The sequence below is a fragment of the Pseudopipra pipra genome, chromosome 4 (assembly GCF_036250125.1).
Source record: "Pseudopipra pipra isolate bDixPip1 chromosome 4, bDixPip1.hap1, whole genome shotgun sequence".
NCBI lineage: Eukaryota > Metazoa > Chordata > Aves > Passeriformes > Pipridae > Pseudopipra > Pseudopipra pipra.
In genome coordinates this window covers 26,819,828-26,847,742 of record NC_087552.1, presented here as the reverse complement: position 1 = coordinate 26,847,742, position 27,915 = coordinate 26,819,828, and the positions used below count along the sequence as shown (strand labels likewise).

The following is a 27,915-nucleotide window of genomic DNA, read 5'->3' as shown; positions in this document are numbered from 1 at the left end:
TTTTCTTGCGTTTTGTTTCGTGAAGCACCTAAAATGTTAAAAAATTATCACATCTGATTTGAAAGAATTATGTTGCATTTATACTTTAAGCTTGTTGTATTATTTCTTTTATGGGATTTAAATCCTGAGTGTTCTTCTTCCTTGTTTCCCGGAGGACTTGCATATTTGCCTCTGCTCTTCGGAGCTTTTAATAACTGTTCTGTGGCTCACAAGAGAGTTGCTTTCCATGTCAGTGGACTGGTTTTGTTGATGGTATACACAGATGCCTCCAGACTCTGTGCTGTGATGTTGAAGTGAGCTGGATGGTGCTCTCCTGCACAGGTTTGTTAATGAAGTGGATGTTTTTTTTATTCTGTGGCCTCTTGTACGACAATACGTGAAAGTGCCATCTGCTTCAGCATCACAGCTTCCACACCAGGGCTCACTTAAGAAGGTATAAGCTTGGCGTTTTTATCTCTGTTTGTATATGTATCCTTGTACACAAGTACAAATGTGCTGTGGGAGTTGATGTGTTTGGATAATAGTCCCTAATGATAGGTTGTACTGTCTCGAGTCACCTGCTGGGCAATCCAGAAATGAGCTGAGCAGAGGCTTGATGCGGTTTTTGGAACTTGTTGCCTCAGGTTAAATTTGTAGTTTGCTAGTAAGAAGAGTTCAGGCAGTTTTACCTGAGGCCTCTCTGACTGTGGAAGTGTCTGTTAGTTGTGCATGGTTTAGATTTTCATGTTCTTGAATAGTGTAATGGTTGGTTGTGGAAAAATGCAGAGAAAATGTTGAGCTCACACTGAGTAGAAATGCCTAGTTCAGAGGAGAGAGCTTGTTCCTGCTGGAGAGAAAAGTGGTCATGAAATTAAGTGCTCCTGGACCTAATTTCAGGATAATTTATTTTGCTTGACTGTCTCACAGAAATATTTAACATAGATTACTTTCTTAATTTGTTATTGACCCAGTGTGTGAGCTAGCAGCTTTACCCATGGATAGGGAAAGGAATGGTGGTAGGAAAGAGGACTGTTACATCATAGCTTTAAATGTTAGGATTGCTGTAGTATATAGATGCTGGATCATCACTAAAGCTGTGGTAATCTGGACTTGTGGTCTGCTGATACAAGGTGGTATTCTAGAAGAGTGTTGTCTGTTTAGTGCCTTTACTGTTTTTTGAATAAATAACCTACTATATTGAAGTAGTTATCTGAAGATTGCTTGTATTAAAACATGTATCTGCTCCTAAAAATAGTTGTATTTGATTCCTAAATCTGTGTTTAAACCTATGGTTATATTTTCATCTTTAAATGTGGTGTTTATGATGCAGCAGCACTGTAGTATTATTATTATTGTGTTTATTATGCAAAAATGTCCCTTTCTCCCATAACAGAGGAAAAAAAAATTAATTGCATTAATTAGTAAACAACTAGGAACCTGTATACTTTGCAGATAAATTTTTACTTTGTATTCTCTGTTTAGGGAACACAAATTGCTCTGAAGAGTTTAAGATTGTGTGAAAAAGATGTTTCCTTTAAAAGACTCTGTGATGGGTGCCTCCACCTTCTTTGCCTCAGCTCTGCCACATGATGTTTGTGGAAGTAATGGTCTTCCTCTAACACCTAACTCCATAAAAATTTTGGGGAGATTTCAAATCCTTAAAACAATCACTCATCCCAGGCTTTGCCAGTACGTTGACATTACCAGAGGTAAACATGGTGAGTATCTGTTTAATAAGCAAATTTTATGTATGGTTACAGAGTTATATTTTTGTGGTAATATATTGTAAGGTGACTGAGCAGAATACTGCCTTCATAGCACCACAGAGTGGCTGGGTTTCAGTCTTAAAATTACTGTATACCTTTGCTGTGACTGGCAGCATTGGTGCTTCTGTTTCTTCTCTGTAGAGTCAAGGCAGAGGATTGTTGTTTGTCCTGTTCTGTTGTGTGTTACAGTAACCGATAAAAGCTAAGTACTTTATTCCTTTTATACCTCTCTAAAATTCTTATACTCAGTTGCTGTTCCCTGTCTTTGTGTGGGACATGGAAATATGTGTATTTTTGATACTGCACTCCTACACCCATGCTGTAATCTTACGACCATTTTCATGGGATGGTTGGGGTTTTTGTACTTGATTTTCATCTATTCTTGTTGTCTCGGTCATCTTGTGTTTTGGCTGCAAGCTTCCAGTATTCTTTTTTTTCTATCTCTTTAAGATTTCTCCCACTAATGGTTATTTTATTTTAGTAGAGCTATTTTTTGTCAGTAACTGTTATCACACTTATTGTTAGCTCAAATAAAGCTTCAGTTGTTTTTTTCTGCTCTGGATGATCTTATTCTGTTGCAAGCTCAGCAGGACTACAGCACTTAATTTCCACAAAAAGGCTGCAACACCTGTGAAAATTTAAGTGATTGCCACCTTTAACTTTTAAATCAGCAATGTTCCCATATAAAAGCACATTGTCTGTATTTGATTAGCTACAGGGTCTCATAAAGTAGAACAAGTAATTTTTGTCCCCTTTAGAATGCAGTATGATAGAATGTTTGAGATTTTTAGAAGATTTGGATATTGCCAGCTCCAAACACTGAAGTATTCTGTGGGGCAGGGAGTTCTTTATGCATTTTTCTTTGCTCTCAAACATGTGAATTTTTCATTTATGCAGTCAGGAGATCTATAAAGTTTAATCACTTTGCTTTTGCTAGTACCTCTTGAAAGAGAAACTGGGATTTTCTTACAGTACTGTTTAGGATGAAAGGTTAGGAAGCATTAACTAACATAACATTTAATAAATCAAAAATAACTAGAAAACCATGACCTTTTTGACAACAAAGAGTAAAATGAAGATTTTGTGTGTATAAATATGAAGGAAAAAATACTCTCTGATAATTGAAGTAATTTGATGGATAGCAAATAAAATGTCTAATCATGAAATCAGGTTCCTAATGGTTAGAATAGCAGCTAATAGATTTCAAATAATATGGCAAATTTGGTGGCAAATTTTCTCATTCTTATACTAACAGAACTTTCAATTTGGCAGTTCTCTGCATAATGATTTAATGTTTGTGGGGATTTTTTTTGCAAATGTCAATTTCTATTCTTACAGAGGAACATGAGAGCAGACTAGGAAAACAGTGCAAAAAAAAAAAATTAGATGTATGCATCCCCCCCTGAAGGCCCTCAAAGGGGAAATATAAAAAAAAACCACCCACATTCAAATGTTGGGGATTTTTTTTTTGTAGAATCGAACAACTTTTAAATCTTTCCTAGCATTGTAGGAGGCAGTCTCAGAATTTTTTCCTCCAAAGAAAGCATAAATGGTCCTTTGATTTTAAAAAAGAAGAAACAGTTGAGTTACAAGCATTCCTGCTTTAATGTGATGACAGGTGTTCCTCAGTTTTCTATTTTTATCTAACTCTAACAGTCATCTTACAAAAATGTGTGTGAGATAGTTTAGTTGGTTTGATTTTGAATCTGTACCTTGACTACTGTCTCATCTATGAGTAGCAGAAGCAGCAAAACCTAGCTACTTTAGGAGTCTTCTCACACCCCCTGTAACATCTTATACCTTTGTCTTTTGCTGCTGTATGATTGTTGTCTTCAGTGCAACGATAGCTTTGGGTTTTCCTCTGTATTCAGAGCCAGCCCATCAGTCTTCAGAACATGTGGGACCCTGCAAGGGCTATAGATATTTGTTGGGCAAGAGGTGCTGGAGCTTGTTGGCTCATCAGGACTGAAACTCCTGTGCTCAGCCTTGAGTCCCTTTTCTCAAAGCTGGTGTTACTTTGAGTCTCTTTTGTCAACCCAGCTACATATTTCTGTGAATTTATAGATGCTTATTTTGAGACCTCTATTCTTCAGTCAAATCTGATTGACACTGGCTGAGGACTTCAACATTTGTTAGGAGATTACTGGATGGATGGATTGACAGTGCTTCACATGAGGAAATTAGAAAGATAATCTGCTGTATCTCATAAACAAAAAATAGTGGTGTTATCCATAAATTGTACTTCTTTAACATTTAATTATGTATAATTTTCCATACAGTGTATGTAAAAATTCTTTAACATCTGCCAAATAGGTATAGTGTGAAGTCTATACTCCCGGGATCTCATCTGGATTCCAGTCCTGCTATACATCTTTTTTTTTTTTTTTTTTTTTTTCTCTCCTATTAGAGAGACTGGTTGTGGCGGCTGAACACTGTGAAAAGAGTCTGGAAGATTTGCTACGTGAAAGAAAGCCTGTCAGGTAAGATGTCAAGCTAATTCAAATCCACTCATCATCATTTCACATATCATCTGTGGGAAAGTCCTGGACAAATTTTTTAACTTTTACTGGATTATATAAATTTTACTCGGTTAAAATTTAACCTAAAGACATTGTTTATCAGATAAAATATGTGCCTGAAGAGGGAGTACTCATTTCCATGCAATTCTAAAAGCCGGAAGAGTTACAGGGAACTTGCTTATAAATGAAATACTTTGTAACTCATGAAATCCTGTCTGTCATGTGATAGTAGCCTTGGGTTTTCTTTTTAAAAATAAAACCAGGCCTATGACAGGATAAGGAACTTTCTAAGAATTAATTTGAAGATTAAGTCTGCTGGATCATGAAATACAACTTTCACTAGAATGGATAGAATTTGGTGTGTGTTTTTTATATGCAGAAATCTATTAATTTATCAGCTAGAAAGTGAACAAGATGTCAGATATATATGCCAGGGTGCTAATAAGTGATTTGAATTTGAGTTTATGTAGTCACTTCAGCAACACTTTGGTCAAAACCAAGTGCAAAAGCTGGATGTCAGGACTATTTTCTTAAATACTTGGATATATGGAGTAGTTGAGCTGTATCTTTAATGAAACAAACAGAAATCCAAAAATCCCTGTCAGGCTTGTTGCACAAAGTGTTAACTGTCATTTTGAAATCTTTCACTATTACCTTTGAAGTAAAGAAGTGGTATATATGGAACACAGAAGATGTGAAGAGTGGAAGGAGAATAACATTATTTTTTTTCGGGAAAGCTAGACATTGTGTGCTAACTGGTTATTTCAGAATACAGAAAATATATAAATATAAAACACATTTAGAAAAATCCAGAGTCTCTTCATTCTACCTTTTGAAGTTTATAGTTTAAGTTAGATTTCATCTCTCTTCATATTTATGCAAATGTAGAGTTGATAATTACTCAGTAGAATAATTGACAATTTTTTCCCGGTTAACATGAGGCATTTCAAGTGGGCTGTGTTTGATGAGGTACTATGCTTCTGTGACTTCCTGTGACTCATCCCAAATTAGGTTTGTATAAAGGGAGTAATACTGGATCTGTAGCTGTTTGAGTCTTGCAGCCCCTAAATAGGATGCTAACAATGTCTGGCAGAGATCTATCTAAATGAAAAATGCCCTGTGTTTGCGTTAGCATTTTGTAAGCTTAAGCTTGTACAGCAGTGCGTGTTGCAGAGGACTATAGCTTGAGGAATGTTAAGGAACTATGGTTTCCATTTTTTCTTGAGATAGAGAGGTAGTTAGGTGTAAAGGGTTTTTCATGTGTGATGTGTGTGTGTGTGTATATATATATCTTATAGTTCTTCACACAGTTTTGCATCAGGTTCCTATTGTGCAAAGTTCCAGAAATAATTAAAGCATCAGAAACTTTTTTCTTTCCTTTTTCGTTCAGTTCTCACACTATTGTTTGAACATGTGTGTTGGTGTTAGATGAGGAGCAGCCCAGACTGCCTGCTGTCTCATGACTGTTTTTGAAAAAGCATGCATGTAGCTCTTTCAATTTGGTTCAAATTCCTTGGTACAGTATGCTTAAGTAGGTTCTCTGGCAAAACTTTCTCAAATAACAGTGGTCTGTATGTACCTCCATTATGCCCTTCTATACTTCCGTGTGTTTTGTGGCATCCAGAAAGGTTTTTGAGATTTTTTTGGATAGTTTGGTAAGCTTTGTGACTTTGGGTTTTGGCATGCTGAAAGAAGTTACTTAGTTTGTGACAGTTACCTCGGCTCTTTGGGCTGTGGCTCTGTTGAGAGTAGTTGCACAAAGCCTGGCTTTATTTCTTCCCTCTTGTCATGAGGAAGTTTTTACTGAAGTAAGTTATTCTATTATCTGATCTTTCTTCTAATGAGCCAATTGGGATTTGTTCTGGAAGTTATAACACCTGAGGTATAGGGCTAAAATATAGCCTGTATGTATATCCATAGCTTTAAGAGACATTAGTGACTCATCTGCTGGAAGTTGCAGCTTTTGCAGTAGTAGCTAAAAAGATAAATTATGTTCACTTCAAATGAAGTTTCTTGCAAGACTGATGTTTTCCTTCTATTTTTTTTTTTAATGAAAACAGAATTTTTTGATTCTTGTATGAGACCTAGAAATTTCCAGAAATAACTTGGATGGACCATTTCCTAGTTATTAGTTATGTGATCTGTCTATATCAATTACCTTTGGAGGGAAGTCTTTAGCTTTTTTTATGTGTTCTGATTGTATTGGTCACTGGTAGCATAGCTGATTACACATCCAGAGTTGATGCATATGCTATTGCAATTAATTTTATAAACTGTTTATGGAATGTGAGAAACTGCTTTTCTGGTTTCTTGATTAATTTTCCTTACACTTGCCAGTAACCTAAGTCCTTTGCACCTGTACCACAAGCTGATGTAAAATCAGCAGGAAATCTTCTATTATGTTAGTGCTGAAGTTCAAGACATTACATTATGGACTGTCTGTCTTTCTATACATATTGGAAAACAGGCCATACAGTTGTTTGGTAGTTATTTGCAGTTAGTCTTTGCTGAAGTCATGCATCAAGTAGGCAGACATTCCTTAATATATGAATTATACTTAAAAAAAAAAAAAGTAGGGAAGTTCTTTCTTCAGTTAACCTCAGACTTTCCCGAGGTTTTCTAATTCTGATGAATCAGTTGCACATAGGAACCAAATACTGGAAATTAGACCTTTACTTTACCTGCTCTGTCACAATGCAGAAAGTCATTTTACTGAGGTTATCACCAAAAATTTTCTAGGAGCTGGACTTGTGTTATATTCAGGAATTCATTCATTCATTTCTTAATAATGTGTAAGCAGTCCCCAGGCATTGCAGAGATGGTTTGTCATTGTCCTCAAAGTTCACATGCTTAACTTCACTTTCAAAGATTAATGCACGTAAGTGTTTGGTAATTTATGGCCATATTATTTTCTGGTTTGAGTTTTGCATATTTGGGATCCTGGATTAAGCCTCTGCTGCTGTTAAAACTCTTATCAGGTGAATTTCAAGAACTCTCAAGGGATGAAATGAGTGTCAGCTCTTGCAATTCTTACCATACATAACTAGATACAGGAAAGGAATTTAATATAGCTCTTCTTTCTGTGTTTCAGGGGATAGCCACATGGACATTGTACCTACAATTAATGCTTCTAAAAGTGACATTAATCCCAATTTTCTGTACTGTGCTTCCATAGGGCATCACAATAACAGCAGGAGAGCTCTTTTGGACTTGTGTGCCACGGGAAACTCAGGCTGCAAACATGGATAAGAGTTTTAGGGTAGGATAAAAATTTTAGGCATTGATAACCCATTTTTCACCAGACTACTGTCCATTGTTCTCTGTGTGAGAGGTTGTAGTCTGGGTCATTTCCTGTTTGTTCAATCTCAATTTAGTATCCTGTTTGTTGTTGCGCTCAATCAGAGAAAGTATGCACTTAATTTTAGTTTATAACAGTCGTGTTAGTGCAAAATCAGCTCTCTGAAGTATGTTCAGGAGTGAGTTAAATATTTAAAGAGCCATGAATTTATGTATATAGTCACACAAAAATAGTAAATACTATTATTTAAGATTTAAGCTGATTTAAGATCATAATAGTTTACTGCTGTTCAGAGATTTGAAAATGTGCCTCAGTCTGACTGGCTTCCTCTGTGTCTTCTTGCACAAGCAAGGACTTTTGTCTTTTGAATGAATTGAAAATAAGTCACAAAAAATTATGGTGGGTAGACATTTTGTACTTTAACAGTCGCACTAAGGGTAGTGATAGTCAAAATTTAACTAGCTCTTCAAAGTTGCTAGTTATTGGAGCATTGTTGATGCCAAAGAACAGAATGTAGGATGTACATTTATCTTTAAGGTTCTCCATCTTTTAAACATGTTTCTAACTACTCCTTTGAGATACTTTTTCCAGACAGTGTTAAAGGAGTTATTTTCTCTGCTCCTGTGCTGTTATAATAGGAGTTGTGAGCATTTCCTTTTCTGTCATGCTTGAAGTGTATTTCTTCTTTGAAGAAGTTAGTCTGCACTTGTATTCATAATAATAAAAATGCCAGCAAATACTGACATTTAGCAGACTTTTGGCACCTACAGTAGAGTTTCTGGATTGGTCTTTAATTTGTGGCTTGGACAGTCTAAGTCTATTCCTTTCTTCAATAAAATATAGTTGTCATATGTTTTGAAAGTCATGGTATTGAAAAATTACTAGTGAACCATCAGAGATACAAGGTATAGTTTGTTATACATGGAACATTTGATGGGAAGCAGACTGTGTCTGCAGCTGTTTACTAGTTTGGAGAAAACATGATCTGACTGATTTGGATGAGTACGTTTTATTGGCTGTATTAAACAGTTGTCTTCATTGATTGGACTAGATTTCTTTATGCCATCATTACTGTTAGTGTCCTTTTGGCAAACTTGAAGTGAAACCGAAGAAATTAGATGGGGAGGAAAAGCGATTTCTGAGTAGCCAGGCGTTCTTCAAAAATATTGTAAAACAGGTGCAAGTCATCAAAAGGCTGAAGGTTTTACATGATTTGCCTTGAAGAGCTGCATATGAGCAGAGTTTCATAGGCTGAGTATATTCTGCTTTGAATCAAGTCTGTGTTGGAATTTCACATGAGAAGTCCATATGTCACAATGAGGCTGCATTTGGCAAGGATAAATTATGTAATAGTAAGATGAAGTAGCATTAATAAACAAACTTAAAATTATTTTTTTTCCTAAGCACGTGTGAGATTCTATAGTTAGGGCATTTAGTGTCTGTAGACTTTTCCTTTAGTTTCTTGATAATGCTTTAGTTCCAAATCTATGATGAAACATTATACATTAGTCCAGACTTGTTTATTTATTGTCCAATTATGCTTTTCTTCATGTAGAAGTATAGTTTTATTTTTGTCAGTAATTTTTAGTCTGACTGCAAATCTTTCTGTAGCGTTCCTTTTAGCATAGATTGTCTCCTGGGACTGCCTTTCCTCTCACAACAAGAAAACAATTGGCAGTTTTCTTGAGGTATTCGAGGTGGACATTGTTACTCTTAATGTTTGAGTGACTGTCTGGGTATGGAATCAGATTCTTTGCTTGTATAGTTGGCTGCAATGTTTGATAGCAGCACAAAGACATTTCAGTACCTATGTCCATGTCTTCCTTACATGTGAAGTGTAACAGTGAGTGCATGCTTGTTTCTTATCTTTCTCTATTCCAGGAAAAAGCAAAAAGAGAAGAATCCTACTTTTTGAGATGGATAGTCTCTGCTTCTTGCTATTAAAATGTAGATACAATAGCTGTATACAATATAAAGTCTGGAGATGTAGAAGAGGTGTGTGATTGCTTCCTCTGTAGTTGCTTGTAGATACTTCATACAGATTCCATGCTAAAAGCAGTATTAAAGATCTTGAGCTGAAGATGAGTTATGCTGAGTTAATTGAATGCAAAAATAGTGGAAAGTTTGGAGTCTACAGTTTTTAGTCAAAGAGGATGTTGAGTTTCTCTCAAACAGACCAAACATCATCGTCAATAGGAGAGTGGCTTCATCCTGAAGAGATACTTGTGCAAGAAGTCGTGTAAGGAACATGTTAAAATTCCATTCTACATGAATGAGCAAATTAGTACTAATGAGCTAATGGCTGAAAACCCAAATGTCAAATTTGTGTTGTCCAAATCTTACTGGAGTTAAGGCACATTATTTGTCCTAATATTGATATATGATAGTTGTGTTTAGAATAAAAATTGCCTGTAGACTGTGAGAACAAGATATGGTTAGTATATGCTTATTCTAACTCAATACGGTATTTGACACTTTATCCTGATTTTAGGAAGCAAAAAAAAGGAAGAGCTAACACTCATTAGACTTGCTATACAGTACATTGTTCTACAATGGGATTTTATTTTTAAAGTGCAAGTTCTTGCCTTTGGAACAACTGAACAATGTCTTCAGGAGAACATTTGTCACTAATTAGAGACAGCTAGTTTATTTAGATGCATTGATATGCTTAGAAACATCTCTGTCGTGGTTTGACATGTGGATGTTCTCTCCTTGGGTTTATAACTAGATAGATACCAGGGAATTGGAGATTGCTGTGATAGAAGTGTTTAGAAGGCTGGAAGTTCAGGCTTGTTTTAAGGTTTAAAATGTTGACTTCGTTCATTAGCAGCACATTTTGCTAAAGGTTAGCTCATGCCTGTAATTAATTATCACTGTGTTCACAAAACAGAAAGTTTATAACACTTACTGCAAATTAGCTATGAGTATACAATACCATGGAGCTGATGCTGTACAGTCAACAGTGGCATCTATGGGCCATGGTGGTTCTTAGAAGCCCCTTGAAGCTTCAAGGTGGAAAGGCTTGAGAGCTCTTTGAGTGAAGCGTGGACTAGTCTTTCTTCTACTGTTATCTATGCTTGATGCTTCTATGTAACCACTCACCAGCCCTTGCAAAGTGTGGTCTCTTGTGCTCCCAGCATTGCTTGGTTTATGTTTTGCCAGTCATACTTCCTATGTATTTGGGAGTATGTCCTGCATATTTACAGTGCGTTGTGTTTCTCGTGCCCTTTCCTCAGGCAACTTTTGTTGTGTGGATTTCTCCTACATGCAACTATAGTCATCTCTATTTCCCCCTTTGGTGGTAACATTTCTCATATCACATTTAATATTAATTGTATACTGAAGGATAAATTTCTGCTTTGTAGTCAGGCATCTGCTTTGGCTACACGTAAGTTTATGGTTACCTCTCCAGATAGGTGTTTCCTCCCTGTTGTGATGACGTGTACTAGTTTATAGATCAAAGTGATGCACTTCCTAATGGCTTTTAGAATGTTAGTTGTTAGCTATGGAATTCCTAAAGCACCATTGCTTATTGGCCTAGTTGCAAAGTCTCTTTGATCACTTGCATTTGCAGACTGTTCTCTCAGAACTTTCCATTCTGTTTCACTTTTAAGTAGTGTCTGTACCATTGATACAGGGATACAGATTTTTTTGAGCTAAACACTAAAATGTACCTAGGTAGGCTTTTAACCTTAGATATTTAGATTTTTTTTAAAATTACGTAATAGCCAAGTTGTTTGTTAAAATAATACTGTTGCAAAGTCTACTGATCTACAGAAAATTCCTGGCTTTAGGACAAGATCTGTGCAGTGTTGCAAGGTTTGTTCATAGCTTAAAAAATTCTGTTGCAAATTTATGAAATGGGGGGAAGGGGTTTAATTAGGAATGTGTCTTGTTACTAATGCCTTATCTTCCTATAGAGGTGCCTGCAAGAATTAATAACAAAAAGTCAGTCCTGTCTGACTGCAAGGACAGCATTATTTATTGTTAGCCAGTCATGATTTCTAGAGTTGTGAGTTCAGTTCGTACTGCCACACAGCTGCAACAATGTTAACTGCATTAATAACTACACTTCATTCTCAGCTTTTCTTTTAAAACTTTTCATTGATCAGGTTATTAATGAGGTTTTATTTTCTAGTGATTCTGAAACCTCATTTTTCTTCTGCTCTTGTAAGCAGATCTTGTAAGATCATAAACAGTTGGTACAAGTCAATTCCAGCTGTTTTGCTGTTGTGGCATTTACAAAAATAATAAGACACTGTCTTTGCTTTTCTTTATAGGGAAAAAAACATTTAGCACTGTGAAACCATGTTACAGTCTTCTGTATTTTGTGCATAACATGTTCTTGAAAGGAGAGAAGCTAATATGCAAACAAATTGGCTTAAGGAAAAAATATGGATTAATTTTTTTATAAGAATTACTTTTGTGGATATTCCCCAATTCATTTTCAATGCATACATTTGTTATAAAACCAAGAACTATATACTGTAGGAATGAAAGCCTCTGTTCAAAGACTCAGCCAAAAGCACTGTTTACAAATAAAATATGTATAGCTTTTCCTTGTTCTGAAAAATGTAGCTTTAAGCAAAAACTTTTTAGAAAGCTTCTTCTCAGTAATGATATATCAAATTCCTCTGCTTGCAGTAGAAGTTGAAGTATGTCAAGACATCTAGTCTTGTTATGGCATGGTTGCAGAGTTTTTCCTAAGAGCAAGTGTAGATTATGGCCCACTCCCCATCAGAATTAAAACTTCAAAATGCTGCTGTTCTGGTGATTGTTTCTGAAGAAGTATTGCTATGACACTGATCTTTGTAGCAGATAATCCTCAGCTTTGGTAAAATCACAGTTGTCTTTATAAAGTAGATATAAGGTTACACCTTGCAGTTTATGAGTTCTGTCTGGATAAAGACAGCAGTGACAAGAGGAAATCCTTCTGTCATCCTATTGAGCTAAGCCTGAATTGTATAGCAGTTCGGGTTGAAAAGAGGCTACTTTAGTATCTGAAAATAATGTAACTTGAGCATATGAACATTTGTTTTATGAAGAAGTGCTTCAAACATAGACTGTAGGGTGGCCCACTGTTTTTTCATGTGTATATGGCTGTGTATTACAAAAATGTTTTCCTTCTGGCCTTGGTGTGTAGAAGAAAGCTGCACTAAGTTAACTGTAGCATAGTTAGGCAGTTTTGTTAATATTCCAGCCCACTTCCTTTTTTTCCTGGCAAAGACCATGCTAGAAAACTCTGTGCAACTCTTTCTTAATGGGAAGGGGCAGAAAAGCAGTGATGAAATTAATAAACAGTATCCTGTTAGCAAACCTTCGAAAAACAGTAATTTGGAGTGGCTAATGCAAAGACTACTGAGTTGCTGACTTGACAGAATTGCTGCTGAACAAGCATATGGCAATGTCTGTTTTAAGAGTAGTATTTAGAGCTTTGAATAACTTTTGGGTGTTTATTGGGTGCATTAATGACACAGGATGGGCAGTTTTGGTTAATTACTGTAACTTTTGATAACTCTGTAGGTTCCATTAGAAATTAATGCCTGGACATCAAACGCAGTTTTTGTTTCTCAGTGTGGATTCATTAAAGATATCATCTAATTATAAACAAGGAGATTGGAAATCATATTTTTAAATTCTCTCTAGTGAATGATAGTGATGACTATAAAAGATTATTATGTTCTTCCCTTTGAAAGAGCACTTTCGACGTGTTCGAGGTCAACATAGTGTTTTATAACTGACATTAGGTCAACACTTAGACTTAAAAATTGTACTTTAAAAAAAAGCTTGCATTACACTAAGCAATTGATAATATGTATTATAACATAAGCTTTTTTAAAGTGTGATTTTTTTCCTTCAATCATTTATATATTTTTGATGGAAAAATATGGAAGAATGGTGTTCTGTAAACTTGGTCTAACTGAAGTCATAATTTTATGTTACTAAAAGACTCAAAAATCTATAGTGGAAGAGGAGAATAATGGGCCAAATTATGTTCTGTTAGGTAAGTGCTGGGTAGATATCCCCAGCTCAGAATAGAATTTTTATGTAGAGAGTGCATTGACTGATACCTGGATTTTATAGTCTTAACATGTCAACTTCAGCCATTGGAAACGCTGTCTTCAGAGTGTGCAAAGCAGAGCTTCCCCTTTTAATAGTTTGTTGAAGCGATGTTGTGTGCTGGTTTAAAGGTAAACCAGCAGGGGAAATGAACCCAACTCAAAAGAGAGATTATAAGTCAGAATAACAATTTAATAAAATAATACAATAAATACGATTATACAGACAAACAATTGGTTTTAACCCAATGTATAACCCAGCACCCTGGGGCATGAACAGAGTCGTGTTCATTGGGCCCCCTGAGTCCGAAGTAAAAGGAGAGGGGAAAAAAACCTGTTGGTGGGAGTGCTGTTGCAGTCTGGTCGAGAGTGGTGGTTGCAGTCTGGTTGAAAAGTGGTGGTCTCAGTCTGGTTGAGAGTGGTGGTCACAGTTCTTCTCTGGATCCCACGAGTGGTTAAAAATGTCCCAAGACTCCAAGATTATATATCCTCCGGTTCAGGGAGGAATGCCCAGTACCTACCTCAGGGCGGGGAGTTCCACAATGGGTGTGAGGACAAGAACATTCTCTCCTATCTCACAGGCCTCCTAACACCCGGTTTATAGCCTGAGGAGTCAGGCTGCTCTAGGCAGAGGGTGTAAATGGTCTATTGATAACAGTTTCTGGGAAATGGCATGGAAGGCTATAGAATACACAGTTTTGGGTTACACCCATACAGTGATGAACTGGCTCCAGCTGTTCTAACTAGGACATGTTGCAAAGATTTTTTCCAGTAAAATAACTGTGCTCTCAGATAGGAAGGTACTCCAGATCTCCACAGCCTTCTGGCTGTATGGAAATAGCTAAACATGTGTTGACCGAATCTTTACTTTGCTGGTGTAAAAATAATACCAAAACAAGAAGAATAATTCTTGGTCTCCATCTTTTGCTATTTATGTTCCTCAGGTTTTCTTGAAGGAAAGGGAAATAGATTTCCTCAGCTTCAACTTTCCTACATTACAAAAATCTCAAATCTGTCAAGTTTTGCATCAGCAAAATTTCTCATCTATGTGGTGCTACAATGAGCTGGGTGAAGAGTAGCTGGCTGTGTGTACTAGGGCGAATTTATGCTGATACTTTTGGTCTGTGTTTGGCCCCAGACACCTGCAGTAGTTTATATTCTCCCTGCCAAGTTCACTGATAAAACAGTGAATTTGTCCTTGGAGGGAGAACTTCTGTATAAACGGTTTTAATTTGTGTTCTGTGATTGGCTAATTGTCTGCCGAGGGCATTTGAAGGAGAAAGCGATGAGGAGGGGAGGAAGGCTCGACCCCTGACTCAATTAGAAAAGACCCCCAAAGCAGACTGTGCAATTGTTTTTCAGATACGTCTTTAACATGGAGGAATATAAGGAAATTGGCACTGCCTTCTGTGTGACCATTCATCACATCTTTAGAAGTCACTTTTCCTTCAATGATTGAGTGTTTTAAGACTGATAATACTACTACTTGTACCATTTACTGCATAGTAAACATTTCATGTCAAGGGCTCTATGCTTTAGAGATACCCTATGCCTAGAAGTTTAGATACCCTATGCCTAGAAGTTTAGATGCTGGTGCATTCACATACAAAGGAATGATGGTCCTTGCCTAGAACATGGTATTTGATGCCTGGTTTGGAACTGACTTAACAAAACACCCCCAAGCAGCTGAAGATCTGATTTAGTGCCTTTTATGGTAAAGGAAGAGTATCCTAGCTGCAGTTAATTCCCTTATCTCCTTTTTATATGTTATCTGATTGTTTTCCTGGGTCTGTCAGACTGAGATAGACTTTGTATGCGTTTGTTCAGATGGAGTCCAAAAGAGAACAAAATGAAGATTTTTTCGAGATCTGACTTCAATTGATCTTAATTCTACTCCTACATTTTATGAGTTGACTCCTTTTGGAGAAGGAGAGAAGAATGTGAGATGTGTTGTTTGCTTCACTGAAATGTTGGCAATGTGAAGTGTGGAAAAACATGTATATAATGCTATGGAAGTTAAGTTCTTTATTGTATATTTTGAGGTCATTGTCTTGTTTTTTCTTTCATTAGGTCTTGTTCTCCTGTTGTCACCTGTGCCTCTATTTCTATTGTGTTACTTATATCAGAATGTATAGTCAGTGAGAAGAATGCAGAGTCTCTGATCTGATTTTAAATGAGGGCTACTTTGCCTAATCTTTAGTGATTGAAATTTTGTTGATTTCATTGCACTTTTTGGTCCAATAAAGTATTCCTATTATATCTTTTACATATGAGCCAGCTGAGCCTAAAATGCAAAAAAAAGACTTTTTTTTAGAAGTTAATCAGGGGCAAGATTGAAAACTGGGAATATGGATGTGTCTTTCCTGTTCTGTGCATTAAACCAGATGGCACTAGAGATTTCATTAAAATTGTGCTTTATAAGGTGTGCTTGCTTTTCAAAAGGACTTTGTTCATTTGCTCCCCCATCTTTTTGGATGAATGCTGGATGTCCTAAAGGAATTCAAGGTGCAATGTATGAATTCTTTTGTTTTATGAGGAGCAGATACACTTAAATCATTCAGAGTGATAATGATCTGAAAAGTCACCTGTCTTTGTGTTCAGTCTGCTCCATATATGAAGTTGTTCTTTATCTGTGCCTTTATGCATTGTTTTATGGACTTTTTTATCGTACATTACAAGTTGAGACCTTCATAAAAACATAACATCATCCGTGTTGCTTTTAAAGTCATGCTTGCAGCTTAAAAAAGGAATGAAAGGACTTTGAGTTTCCTCAGATGAGCAATACAAACTTGTTGAAGATATCCTGTGTGAAATAACTCTGTGCATGAGTTAGAGACTTCCTGAGGACTCTGTCTATAAAATTCTTTTTTTTTTTGATTTGTTCTCTGCTTGTTGCATTCCCTTCCAGTTCATTTCATTTTGATAATGTAAATGCATTTCCAAGTAAATTGGCAGTGTTTACAATCTTAGTCCCTAGTGCCATTTTTTAATCAAACACATAATAAAGTGCTAAATAAACCATTCCCACCTGCATCAAACTCTTTATGTTCTATATAGGGTATTTTGTAATTTATTTACCCAGGAAGACCCAATTTATCTGCACATCTGGTTTTCAACCCAGTTCTGCTTTTTATCCAGTTTTCCAGCTGGTTGATTGAGGCATACGGAGGTCAGATGGCTTTCTTGAGGTCAGGGTAGTGATTGTCTCAGCTGGGATTATACCCAAACTTTATCCATTGCTGTAACCACTTGGCCACACCACTCCTAGCCAGTCTATCCACATTGTTGGCAGTAATGGAACTAACTGCAAATGTCATTTTCTTTGTTTTATAGTTTTGCTTGTATTGAAATATTGTCACTTTTATTAGTTCAGAAACATTACATCTGTTAACAACCTGGTTCCCTTCTACTTTGAACAGACAATTTTTTGTGATGAATCTCCTTCCTGAATTCCAAATGGGTGTTTGTTTCGTGAGTTCTGGGGTAGTGATTGATGATGTTGCTGGTTTGTGTTGCTCTGGTGTGCTTCCTCAGGGCAGACCCTGTCTGACACTTCTCTTTGGAAGAGGAACCCATGTTTTTGCTCCTGCGTATCAATGCCATAAGCTTCCTAAGACTCCTGGTTGCTGAGATTCAATTCCTCTAGAGTTTAAAATTGTTTATAGCAATATTACAATGTTAGAACAAGATGCACAGAGTTGATAAAGGACTTATTGAAGCATGCACTTCTCTGTATGTACCCATGGATTGTGAGTCTGAGGAAAGAGGAACTCAGAAATATGGATTCATCAGCATAATCTTATCCCATTTAGTCTTGCTCTGTCTTCTTGAGAGAGGTCAAAATAGTTGTGGTTCCAGTTTTTATTATCAATTTCGTCTTTCCTTGAGTGGCCACTCCATTGAAGAAGCATGACTTAGTACTAATCCACATACGCATCTCTAGTACGTACAAAAATTACAGGACACTGTACAGTTAAGTAGATAATGAGTCTTGCTTTCTGATACCAGTCCTGTGTTGGTTTTGAATTCCAGTGGGGCCTCTGTTCACTTCACTAGATGAAACACTGTTATTGAAAATAGTCCATTAAGTGCTGATTGCGCTGTCAGTACTTTCCAGGCACAGCTTTCTTCCTTCTACGAGATGGATTAGGCACTCCATGTTGACTGATACAACATGATAGCATAAAAGGAAATGAAATTTACAACTGCCCCTAAGCACTTAAAAATACCACAGATGTATTTGTAACAGCCAGAAATATTTCTCCTTTCCCCATGATTTTGCTTCTGCCTCGACTTTGCTTCCAAGCCCCAGTGATTTTAATGTTCCTATTCTGTTGTCCAGGTACATCAATGTGTTCTGATTTAACTGGTGCTTGTAACACCAAGATCATGGGTTTGATCTCTGTATGGACCATTCACTTAAGAGTTGGACTTGATGATCCTTGTGGATTCCTTCCAACTCAGAATGTGATTCTGATTTCAAGCTACATCTGCCTTGGTCACAGTCATCAAGAGGATAGATGGCGTAGTCTAGGAGAAGGTAGGACTGGAGACAGTAAGCAAGCAGAAAGATCTTTTGAGATACCCAATTACTCTCAGATTAAACTATTTTATTGCAGCACTGAGAAAGGATGGAGAAGATGTATTTCCAGTTAATGCTGTGAATGCACTTCTCCTAAGACAATGAATAGAGTGAATTTGTGTGCCAATTGGCATTGATTTTCTTTTGAACTGGAGGAAAAGAAACTTGTGTGAACTTGTAACTTCCACGATACTGATATGAATGCTGCAAATTTATCTCTTCATTGTTTCTTTTCTCACATTGGAATTCTTTTAATCAAACAGTTTAATAGGCCAAGGCTCCTGACCCCACCCATCTCCAATTTTCAACTGTATGATCTACAATCCTCTTGTTCTTAAGCATTCAAGATGTTGTGCATCAAGTAGTTTTCCCTTCAGCATTCTGTGGTGTATGTAGGGACTACTCTGCTGCTGGCTGTCAAATGCATTTTTCTGAAATTGCTTTTCCTGCTCTGGAGTTAAGCAATGATAAAATAGCCAGGAGATTTTACCAACTGAATACTTGATAGCTGCGGATTTCCACTGCAACTAGTAAGTGATATTATTAGACATAATATCTAGGAGGCAAACTTTTTTCATCCAGAAGTGAGCTTGAATTAAAGAGTTTGGAAGCCAGAAAATGTCAAGGAATGTTTCATATATGCTTTCTTCTGTATTCTCTGTCTCCTAGACATCCACCTACTTTTTTTTTTTTTTAAAAAAGGATATTGGTCTCATATAATTTTTTGTCTGAGCTAGTATGACCATTTCTAGAATTTGGAAGTTTTTTTATTTGTGAATGTTTCCAACCTTTTTTGTTTGATGTGGTGTTTATGTTGATCTATGGTATGGGCAATTCTCTTTGTTTTTTCCAAGGTACTGCTCACACACTACTGGGTGAATATGATCACTCTTAGCTCTCCAATCCCCTGATTAATTTCAGGGCTTATTGTCTTCACTTGATTCCTGATAAATCCCTCTTTCCTAATTTCTCTGTTTATTAGTATGTGATCCTTTTGAGAAAGGTAAGACTCTTGGTATGCCAACTTCTTCTAGTACTTTTCCCTTCTCGTACTCCTCCCTTTCACCCTAGCCCAGAAGCTGTTCTGAGTCAGATGAAAGAATGTCCTGGGTGCACTGAGAAGAATCTTTGCTTCCCCCCTCATCCTGCCCTGTCCGAATCCAAGAAGTGACAATAGTGTCATAAGCAATCAGATTATTTCATATGTGGGTTTGCAGAACCACAAGAGGTTGAAACTCCGCTAAAACATCTGTTTCCTGACAGGTTACGTTTATTATTCCTGAAGTAAACTTCCAGAAAATGACTTCGTGTCCTTAACAGTAAGAATTCAACAGACTGGAGATCAGGCTGACTGCTAAGTGGAAAAGTTGATGGTTTTTGTGAAGGCACAGTATGGCCACCTGTGTACTATTACATTGTGGAAATTAGTATTACATTTGTCTGGTATCACTTTTGTTATGACAAATTCTGGAGGTAATAAAACAATCCTCATTTTTGTGGGTTTTTAAGTCAACTTCCCTTCTCTCTCCACCCATGAATGCCATGCATATGCCACTCTTAAGCATGCTGGGTTTTGTACTGTTGGCTGAACTTGCTCATATCACTTGTAGAGATTTTTTTTTTCCCCCCTCATACTTACAGGACAAATTTCTGAGGGAGGAATTCAGTTATCCTTTGTACTTCCTTTTCTATGGTTTTATACATTCAAGTTATAGCCCCAAACCTGGTATTGGTTTTAATCCTTATATTGTTTTAAGTCTTGATTTCTAGTACGAAGGATCACAAAATGGCCCCTCTTCATGGTGATGTTTCTTCTTCTCCAATCCAGGAAAAAAGCAGGCAATGATTAAATCCAAGCAGTTTAATTTTATATCAGTGTACAGTCTTTTCATTTGAAGATAACCCCTTTTTAAAAGCCTAGCCAAGTAGGCTACAGCTGAGTAGATTTTTTGGTATCCGGACTGAGGATTAAAATGAAGCTGGTTCCTTGAACATTTGCTGGTAGTTGTAGCAAGATCATGCCTTGTCTTATCTGTGAAGTGTTCCTTTTGCAGAGAACCTGCTGTTTCTTCTCTTGCTCCTCTTGGTGGAGAGGAAAATAACCTTAAACCAAGTTTGTTAGGAGAGCTAGGAAACTGCAGTGCATCTCACAGTTACATGCTTTTACTTACTGCCTCCTGCTATATTGCTTTGAGCAGCGGAATGATTTCCTTCACCATAATGTAAAGTCACAACTGTGATCATCAGCTGCTGAGATGAAGAGGGTATTTCATGCCACACAACTGTTGTCATGGCTCCCGTTAGGTCAGTGGTGTCGCATGGTTGGTGTCAAATCTGCCACGCTTGCATGTGGCTGCCTCTTCTCCTGTGTTGTTTTTAGTGCTTTTGCTGTAGGTTTTCCCTCTACCTCCTATTAAAGGAGGGTAGTGAAACCTCTGCAGTTCCAGAGGCCCAAAGAGCTAAACCACTGCCCTAGATCTGTCGTAGTTCAGCACTAGCTAGTTGATTGAAAAACAGGCTTCCAGATAATCAGGGAAAAATTTTCTGAATCTGCTCAAAGCTCACCACCAACATTGGGTTTTACATGTTCTCTTCTTTTAGGACTGTGTTTTCTTTTTCTGTTTACATTGTGGGGTTTTTTAAATGTCAACTCAAGCTGAAGCCCGAAAGCAGCTTCGTGAGTGCACCTTCTCCACTTGCAAAATGCCATTGCAAGGCTTGTGGTGTTGACAGTGGCTGTACCTGAGACCCGCTGAAGGAAGGAGAGAACCTTGGTACTCACCTGCAGCAAGGCTGGGAACATTTGCTGAACTTGGCCTTGGGGAGTTTAAAGGAGAGAGATCTCTTGTTATTGCTAACAGCAACAAGTTGTTAGGCCCTTTGCAATTAAGTGAAAATCTCATGTGTAATAACCACGCAGTGTGTTTTCCCCAGTAAATAAGAACTACATATGTGCAGCACTATGAATAGCTTGTTATACAGAGTTCCTTGTCTCCTGGGGAGGTGGTGTGCGTGCTGAAGGACGAGGGTTAGGTTCTTGGCTGAACACTTCTGCCCAGCAGGGTGGCATCAAGAGTTTAAGAGCACTGAGAATTATATGCAGTGAAAAGTAATAATAATTTATGTGTTCGTGATCGTTGTAATGGCGTTGAAGGGTTTATCTTAAAGAGCAAAGAATCCCAAAGCAGTATTTTCATGTATTTGTCCGTGTTCTGGTTTTGTATGAACTGCAGAGGATGAAGAATAAATGGGTGGCTGAGGCCCCCTGGCGCCAGCAGAACACACTGCACTTCTCAGGCAAACGGCCCCAAATTGCACTTTCTATTTACTTTTATTTTTTAATGCGTTATATTTATTTTTATTTTTTAATACAAAGAAACACTTTCTAGGCTAAAATATCTCATGATGTAATGATTTTTATATGCAATTGTTTCCTTACTGGAAACATGAATACTCTTTTCATTTATTTTTCATGTCTTGTTTTGCAAAGCTGTGCAGAAAATGAGAGAGGGGACTGTATTTGCAACAATTATCATTAATATTTGCATTACAAGCAAAAAAATATACAAGGAAACTGAAAACTTGTAAGGTACTTTTTTTTTTACCACAGTTATATCTCTGCCCAAGAATGACTGGGAGAAAAAACTACACAGCTAATGGTGTCTGATGCTGTGGTATAGTATTTAACTTGGGGGTGGGAGGAATGGGGAAAAAGAAGTGCTAGTGAAGGAGGAGCAAGATTGTTGTGGGATGTTGTTTTGTTTTTGTGGTTATTAGCCATGAGGTTTTGGTCAAATCACTAAGACCTCGAGAATCATTTTCAAATGCTGTGATCTAAGATACAGTAGTGTGGACAGATGTTAGAATAGATTCCCTTTGTGCTTGAATCATAGCTTAAAAGTGTATATTCACAACTAGTGTAAATTAGTACAGAGCTCTTCTAGGAAAAAGATTATCATCTAGAGAATAGCTCCATGTGGGGTAACTTAGTTGTGTCTCTTTTCAATATTTCTGTGTTGCACTAGTCTCAGAATTTCTTGGAAGTGTGACTTTTGTCAAAATATAGGTATTTTCTTTTGGAACAAAGTTTTGTCATTCCATCAGGTATGAATAGCAGCTAATGAAGGTGTATAAATTAATTAATTTGGGTGTTTAGTCAGCTAGTTGGTTTGGCACTCTAAGTAGTCTATAATGCTCCTCATCATCTTGCTTTTGCACAAATTTTTAATAAGCAAGAGAAGGTGATGACATCCTCTAGAATGCTATTATATGTTACTCCTTAACAATGAAATAAAAAAAATAGAATGTAAAGCTAGGACTTTATAAGTAGATATGCTTTGCTTTTTGGACATTTTATAAACCAGTGCTTTCAGAGAAAAAGTTGCCAAACAGACCTGAAATGTCTGAGGGGGAGTAGGCAGAATGAGGAGAGTGAAAAATTAAAGGGAATCTCTCTGGATGACATGAGATCTGTGGCTTTTGTTCTTATTTTTGGTACACTTGGGAAGCCTGTTACTCATGGTCTTTGTATAAATTTCTGATCACTTTTTCACAGAAACTCCTCTTTAAGTCTGTCAGTTCTTACAGTAGATAATAACTTTTGTTAAAATACACAGTTATGTCAAAATGTTCTGGGTGGTAAACCTCATTGTTTCTTTCCAAAGATGATGAGGTTGATACTTGCAATGTTGTAAAACAATATGTGCTGAAAATAAAGTTTTCTTACCTTTCTTTTGTTTCTTATTTCACATTTGGAGATGACTGAAGGCTGTAGGTGTGATCTAGGCAGACCTCTATTTTCTAAATAAGTTCTAGTTAATATCTGAGTTTCAAAACCTCATTAGGTGAGGTATTGAATCATAGTTTCTATCACAGAGAGTATTTTCTACTTTGGCATCATTTTCTGCTGTTCTTAAGGACCGTTTCAGGATGAATCAAAACCCTAGATTTTGGGGAGTTGTATATAGCACTGAACGTATCCTACTATATTCAATAGTGATCCCTTAAACTGTTCTGGAATTGTAAATGTCTCACTTGTGTTTGGAATAGTCATGGAAAACTATATTTTCACAGATGAAACGTTCACTTAACATGTTGTTGGTTTTGTGCCTTTTTTCAGTTCTTCAAGGGTCTTATGCATAGCATATGAGGTTTTGCAAGGTTTGCAATATATGAATAAACATGGAATGGTCCACCGAGCACTCTCACCTTGCAACATTCTTTTGGATCGAAAGGTACAGCTACACGAATAAATCGATGGCTTTGTTTGCTAATAACAAGTAGCATTCTATGTTGTATATGGAGACTGGGCAGTCACATATCTACTGATGGGGGGAATAAAACCTCTGTATCTGAAAAGGTGTTGGTTTTGTTTATTTGTTTTTAAACTACAGTTTTCCTCTATTTCTGAAATTTCAAATGTATTTCAGAACTTATTTTTCTATTTTCACATTTTCCTTTATCCCAAACCACATTTTTTTTCTCACTTTTTTTCTGAAAGTGGTAACTTAAGTCTACTTGTCATCATTGTAATTAGTTACAAGGCCTTCCTGGCTGTTTGAGTAGGAAAATACTTCCTATGGCTATTTTGATGTTAATAGTGTTTCATGGCGATATGATGCTTGACTTTTAAGATGTTAGCATATTTCTTTGTTCGTGTTAAATTATTCAGACTTAAGTATCTCTCAATTCTGTTAGACTATTGATTTGGCAGTGTGGAATACTGGTTCTGCTCCTAAGAGTTTAGAGAAATTAATAGCTACTGTTGTTGTACTCAGAGCAGCTGCTTCATTTGAACAGACAGCTAAAGAGCTTAACCTTTCTGCATAACCCCTCTCTCCTTCCCCTTCTTGCTCAGTTTAGATAGAATAACTAGATCCTCCCCTTGAAGGCAGAAAGAGAAGAGAGGACAAAGGAAATAAGAAACGTATTTTTTATACGCTTGTAAACAAATGAAAATCATAATAATGCTCTAACATGCAAAAGTACTCTAGGATTTTAAGATATTCCTAAAATCAATAAGAGAACAAAAGAGGGCCGTGAGACCAGAAACTTCTAAGCTCTCCCCTGCCCTTTGAGTAGCCTACTCTGTTGCACCATCTGGAGGCTGGCTGAGTGTAATTCAAAATCCAGCAATAAATAAGACCTCAGTTTAACTTCTATGCCAATTTTTTGTTTTTTTACTGTTTACTTCCTGCCTCCGCAAATAAAAGCAAGCACCTAAAAAAGACTTTTTTTTAAATAGGACTTGATAGAGGTAGGGAGAGCAAGATAGTAATGAGTTGATGGAGGGACTGGACAAACACAAGCAAGATTGGTTAAATGGAAGAGGTGAGGGAATAGTGGTCATGTTTAGGAAGTTCTAGGAGTCAAACAGGATTGTAAACAGTTTACAAACAGGAAAAATGTTCAGTAGAATATTCAAGCCCTTTTGATTTACTGAAGCTATACTGTAAATTAGAAAGGTCTGATGTTCTTGTGTGTGTTGAGAACAAAATGATTACTTAATGCTCTTGGGAAGTAAAAAGCCTTAGAAATAAGGACCTTTGTAACTTGCAGTGAACTTTTGCATAACAGATGATGCAGAAATATGACAGTGACTTTTTCTAGAAATCTGTCCTCTGACAGCTAATGCAAATTGAAATCATTTTTGATCTTTTTTCTTTTAACAAAAATGCAGATTCTTGCAATGTCAGATTCTGCTGCTCTTAATAATTTATTTTTTCCTTTTCAGGGACATGTGAAGTTGGCTAAATTTGGACTCTACCATATGACAGCTCAAGGTGTTGATGTTGATTTTCCTATAGGGTAAGGATGTAGTTACACAATAAAAATATATCAGTCATATTTTTTCAGGAAATATGTTTTGAGCAATCATCTTTAAAAATGTGCTGTATGCGCAGGTTATAGTTTGTTATTTTAATGTATATCTGTTGCATACACCCCTTACACAGAAGCTTCTGATAATGTCATTTAAGAGGTGAAGTGGATGAAAGACAGATAATGGGTACTATGCAAGCATCTTGCTGTAACTATTTGTTGTCAGTCCCTGCTGCCTGGATTTGCCTTCAAATGCTAGTAGTTCCCTGTGACCTGGATTCCTGATTTCAAATTTAGGTAAATGCACAATCAATGCTTCATTATTGCACGCCACGGTAGGTTTTTTTTGTCTCATTTATCATTTTGTGATTTATTTTCAAAGATCCTACCATCTGACCAAAATGTCATACTTTATTGCAGTGGGGTTTTTGCCACTTTTTGGTTTTTTGAGGTGTCATGTTGTTTGCAATTGAAATACTGAGCTGATTCCTAAAGATGGGACCAAAAAAAGCAGTGATGTTTCCTTTCAAAACATGATTTCAAATTTTTTTTAAGTATTGTAATGAATTGTTGACAGAAGAAAAAAGTGATAGTATTATTTTAAAATTATCTAGAAGGTATCTAGCAGGTGAAATATGCCCTCAACACCTTTTGTTACTTTTTTTGCAAGTTCAAATGTTATTTAGTGGGAACACTATTGATGAAGAATACTGCCACCACTGCCAAATACGAGTCTAAGATAGACTAACTTAAAACAACTAATGCTGAAACTCAATGTGCATTTTCTCTGAGATATGTAGACATACTATTCTGAAAGCTGCCATTTCCTCTCACAAAAAGACTGAACTAGTGATTGAGATTTGACCTTTTATGTAGTAAACACTATATATTTTGCAACTGGAGTGAAACTTTGCTGTAATGTGTAGATTTTGACTGAATAAAATAGAATGGTCTGCTTTGTATTCTAGTTTCTCAAAATGCAAAATTGTTCTGATTATATAATGGAAAGGCACATTTTTTGGACAGACAGGATGTTACTTAATGTTGCTGCATCTTTCCAGGTACCCATCGTATCTGGCACCTGAAGTAATTGCACAGGGAATAGTCAAACCCAGTGATCATACTCAGTGTGAGAAGCCTCTGCCTTCTGGCCCTAAATCAGATCTGTGGTCTCTTGGTATAATATTATTTGAGCTTTGCATGGTATGTAAGAGGATAATTCTCTTGATTTTAACTCTTTGGGAATAGTTTAATTAACTTGATTGCTATTGAGTATGGGATTAGTGACACTTTGCCCATCGCCCAAGCACAAATATCAGAATATGTTAGCATTCCTACCTGGACAGTATTGGTGGTTGTTCTAGTAGTAGGATGCATATTGGTGTGTAGGATGCTTGGTATGAGTGTATTGCTTGGATGAGTGTATGTGTTAACAATGAAGGATGGCTGCCTGTGGAGCTACAAGACCACAACTACCAGGCTGTTCCAATTGTGAGATATTATCAGTGTTATATTTTTTGTTTCTGATGGCATGAAACTATTTCTGCTATAATGGGGTAAATAACATTTTCTGTTCTTACAGATACTTTTGATACATCTAAAATTCACATGTAGAAGCTTATTTCACTGTCGTTGTATATAGATGTGTTACAATGTTATCTAAATATTTTCATGTAGTAGTATTCTCCTGTTGATTTGACTTTGTTATTTGTTTAGGGGAGAAAATTATTTCAGAGTTTGGAGATAGCAGAAAGATTGAAATTTATACTTATGTTAGGTAAGTAGCACAAAATGAATTTTTCAAATTTCCAAGCAGTTCTACAATTAGAGTTTTACAGACTAATCAGCTTGTGATGCTCAGACCTACAGCAATTTACCTTTGTCATCTTTCATGTCCAGAATTAAATAGGCATTTGTAGCATGGTTGGTTTTCTAGGGAAAGTATAGATGTGGGTGCCAGGAAAAATAACCTTGGAAAAGCTGTGAGTATGTTAACATAAGGGCAAACTATTAAAAAAAAAACATGCACAAGAATGGTGGTCATTTTCATCGTTATTTGTCGTTTTGTTTCAGGAGGTTTCTGAAATAGGTTAGGAATTGTATGATGCTAAAGAAAACTGTCCCTGCACTAGCAGTGCTTGTGTAGTAACTGCCCAGTAGGGAGAAGCAGGACTCAAGTAGGAAAACAGAAAAGAAAAGAGAGCTGAGAAGTGTTCTATTGGATCTGGGCTTGTTTCTGGCTTCACCTGCAAACTGTAGAACATTACTGTAGATGTGGAATTCTTGCTTAATGTAAATAAATATGGAACTGGGACTGGTTTTGTGCGGTTTAAAACTTGATTTCTGGTGGGGTTTATGTATAACTGTGGGGAACGAAAGGGCACGAATTTGCAATTTGAGGCTTTAACAGTAAGTTATTATTATCCAGAGCAAATAGTAATATTGTTAAAGTTAATCACTATCAGGAGAAACATCTTTTTCCTTCAGCAGTTAGCGCTTAGGTGCTGAAATTCTGCCTGTTTTGGAGCTTTGTTAACAAAGCTTCCTGAAACATTTCTGTCCCCTTCAAGTTGAATTCAAGTTGTGAGTAACCTTTATCCACTGCAAAACATTTAGGTCCTGACTCGGGAATTATTTACTCAATAATGTGATGAAAACAAGTTCTAAAATACCGCTTACCGATAACTTACCGTTATCTGTAAGTAGCAACAAAATGAAAAATTACTTCAAGATTCTATATGCAGGTACCTTTAAGGGATTTTTTTTTTTCATTTTTTTCACTTTTTCAAGTGAAAAGACTATTTTAATTTATTTGACAGAGACTGACAATCTGGAGCTACTAAGCCTGCAAGAAGATTTTCACTGTTAGCTTAGAAGTGCTACTCAACTTTCC

At 36.6% G+C, this 27,915-nt stretch overlaps 1 protein-coding gene across 3 annotated transcripts in view; it reads left to right on the top strand.

Annotated features, from left to right (window-relative positions):
* The window catches only part of TBCK (TBC1 domain containing kinase), a 98,474-nt gene that overhangs the window by 4,426 nt on the left and 66,133 nt on the right, over nucleotides 1-27,915 (top strand). The window contains exons 1-7 of one of the 3 annotated variants that reach the window (XM_064652055.1): nucleotides 384-433; nucleotides 1,462-1,697; nucleotides 4,153-4,225; nucleotides 23,323-23,437; nucleotides 24,937-25,010; nucleotides 26,084-26,225; nucleotides 26,739-26,799. In XM_064652055.1, coding sequence (XP_064508125.1) covers nucleotides 1,505-1,697; nucleotides 4,153-4,225; nucleotides 23,323-23,437; nucleotides 24,937-25,010; nucleotides 26,084-26,225; nucleotides 26,739-26,799 — 658 coding nt within the window. In that variant the 5' untranslated portion in view covers nucleotides 384-433; nucleotides 1,462-1,504. Of the gene's footprint in view, nucleotides 1-383; nucleotides 434-1,461; nucleotides 1,698-4,152; nucleotides 4,226-23,322; nucleotides 23,438-24,936; nucleotides 25,011-26,083; nucleotides 26,226-26,738; nucleotides 26,800-27,915 lie in introns of those variants that run through there. The other 2 variants (XM_064652054.1, XM_064652056.1) reach the window with 2 other exon arrangements.